The sequence below is a fragment of the Branchiostoma floridae genome, chromosome 18 (genome assembly GCF_000003815.2).
Source record: "Branchiostoma floridae strain S238N-H82 chromosome 18, Bfl_VNyyK, whole genome shotgun sequence".
NCBI lineage: Eukaryota > Metazoa > Chordata > Leptocardii > Amphioxiformes > Branchiostomatidae > Branchiostoma > Branchiostoma floridae.
This window is the reverse complement of record NC_049996.1, coordinates 9,245,022-9,247,535: the sequence shown is the minus strand read 5'-3', so window position 1 is coordinate 9,247,535 and position 2,514 is coordinate 9,245,022. Positions and strand designations below refer to the sequence as shown.

Genomic DNA, 2,514 nt, shown 5'->3' with positions numbered 1-2,514 from the left:
ATGACTTTGGAGAAAAGTTCAACTCCCCAAGAAACATCAACATTTCCACAAACAGACACAAGAGCATCTAGCACATTAACTACACCTGTGACAATGACATTAAAGCAAAGTCCAGCAGCTCTAGAGACAACAATGCTCCCTCAACCTCACATGACAACTTTACTTGTGACAACACCTTCAGAGCAAGAAGCTACAACATCAAAAACACAGTTAAAACAGTCTAACTCAATGATGTCCAGCACACTTGGTCTACTTGTGACAACACCGTGTCAGCAACATTCTTCAGAAACGTCAACGGTCCCACAGTTAGATACATCAGCATCAAGCGCATCACATACATTAGTGACGACACCTTTGGAGCAAGGGTCTACACTCATCACAATGAGTAGACTTCAAACAATGTCTTCAGAACAAGTTTCAAGAGCTTCAAAAACGTCTACATTGCCACAACCTGAAAGAACTACATACCACAAAGATAGCTCACTCATGACAACGGATGTTGAGCAACGTTCAACTACCCAAGAAGCATCAACATTTCCACAGCAATCCAAGACATTACCAACACTTGTGACAATGCCTTCAGAGCAAATATCTACAGCTTTGCAAACAACAGAACCTCCACATCCTGACATGCCAGCTCTCATCAGCACATCACAAACAGCACCTTCAGACCAACGTTCTACAGCTCCAGAAACTTCAATTTTTCCAAGAGGTGGTACAACATCATTCAAAACTACTAGCTCACCCATGACAACAACCTTTAAGCAGGATACAACTGATCTAGGAACAACAGTGCTCCCGCATGGCAACACCACAATGAACAGCCCATTGAGTAATCTTGTAACAACAGATTTTATTCAACACGCCACAGCTCCAGAAACATCAATGTTTACACAGCCTGATATATCAACAGTCAGCAAATCACTCACATTGCTGACAACTTCTTTGGAGGAAGAGTCTACGTCCAGCACATCAGGCACAGTGTCTTCATCTGAGCATGTTTCAACTCCTTCAGAAACATTTACATTCCCGCACCCAGACTCAACAAAGTTCACCACAATCAAATCACTCCGGACCACACGTTTTGAGCAAAGTTCAGCAATGCAAGAGATGTCAACGCTTATAGAGCCCACCAGTACAATATCCAGCACATTAAGTACACCTCTAACAACATCTTTAGAGCAAGGTTCCACAGATGGAGAAACAACATTTACACAGTCTTACACAACAGTGCCCATCAAAGCACTGTCATCGACTTTGGAGCAAGATTCCACGGCTGGAAAAACAAGATTTACACAGTCTCATACTATAATGCCCACTACAGTACCTACACCTGTGTCATCAACTTTGGAGCGGGATTCAACACATTTTCAAACATCAATGCTTTCACAAGCCAACAAAAATTCCAGCACATTGAGTACACTTGAGACAACACCTTTTAGGACAGGAATTGGAACTGAAGGAACGTCAACTCAGATGACCACAACAATGCCCACCTTGTTAAGTACACTTTCAACAACGCCATTTGAGCAAGACTTAACATCTTCAACATCTCCACAGTCAGACACAACAACATCTAACACATTTAATTCACTTGAGACTACACCCTTTGACCTACTTGATAAAAGTCCATCTGTGACTCCATATGTGTCTGCAGCACACTCCTCAAAGATATCATCAACATCTAAAAGGACCAGTGGAGCATTAACGTTTCCAACAATGGCAACTATATCAGAGAAGGAATACCGAACACCTTTTATAACACCACACCTGCCTTCCAAAACATTAACTACATTAGCGTCTTTGGCAAAAACATTGCCAAATAGTCCCCATACTACTGCATTACCTGCAAAAGCTTTTTCTGTATCCCCAACATCTTTAGAACCAAGTGAAACAAAGGTGAAAACAAGTCAACCATTGCTGTCACAAACAACTGACAAATCATCAACAACATTTTGGGGAACAACTGCTTCATCTCAAAGAAAAGTCAGTCCTCTAGCATCGCGACTTTCCTCAAAACCAACAACTGATATAGCTACTTCTATAACATTGCCAGCTAGATCCTCCCTTTTGACATCACCTAACACAATAGTGCAAACTAGTATGCAATCCCCATCCTCAGAAAAATCTACAACACATAGAGACACAGTAAGTATATCAGTAAGACAGAAACCACCTACACAACAAGTTACATTTTCAAAATCAGCTCCTGTTAGGCTTACATCCCCAGCATCTACCACAATGTCTGTAACTTCATCTCCATTGATATTTCAATCAGCGACAATTCCACAACGGGTGCCCAATACTGAGCCAATGCCGTCAGTCTCTCACTCGGCTGCATCATCTGAACGGAAAACACTGCCCACATCCTCTCTACCTTCACATCAACCATCAACAATGGTATTATCCACAATAGGTAAGTTTTAATCATACTGAAAGATGATTTGTTACCTTTATTTTATGCATGTTCTTTTGAATTGATGTCAACTGAACACCTCATTTTTTAAATCTTCT

At 41.2% G+C, this 2,514-nt stretch overlaps 1 protein-coding gene across 1 annotated transcript; it reads left to right on the top strand.

Moving 5' to 3' along the window:
• Positions 1–1,358: 1,358 nt before the first annotated feature.
• Positions 1,359–2,427, top strand: LOC118406066 (mucin-5AC-like). The gene has a single exon (XM_035805924.1). It carries the CDS (start codon positions 1,381–1,383, stop codon positions 2,425–2,427), a length of 1,047 nt encoding a protein of 348 aa, XP_035661817.1. The 5' UTR covers positions 1,359–1,380.
• Positions 2,428–2,514: the final 87 nt, after the last annotated feature.

Bases quoted from the DNA above. Each gene is read 5' to 3' on its own strand.
- LOC118406066 (XM_035805924.1), top strand. From the start codon at position 1,381: ATGCTTTCACAAGCCAACAAAAATTCCAGCACATTGAGTACACTTGAG.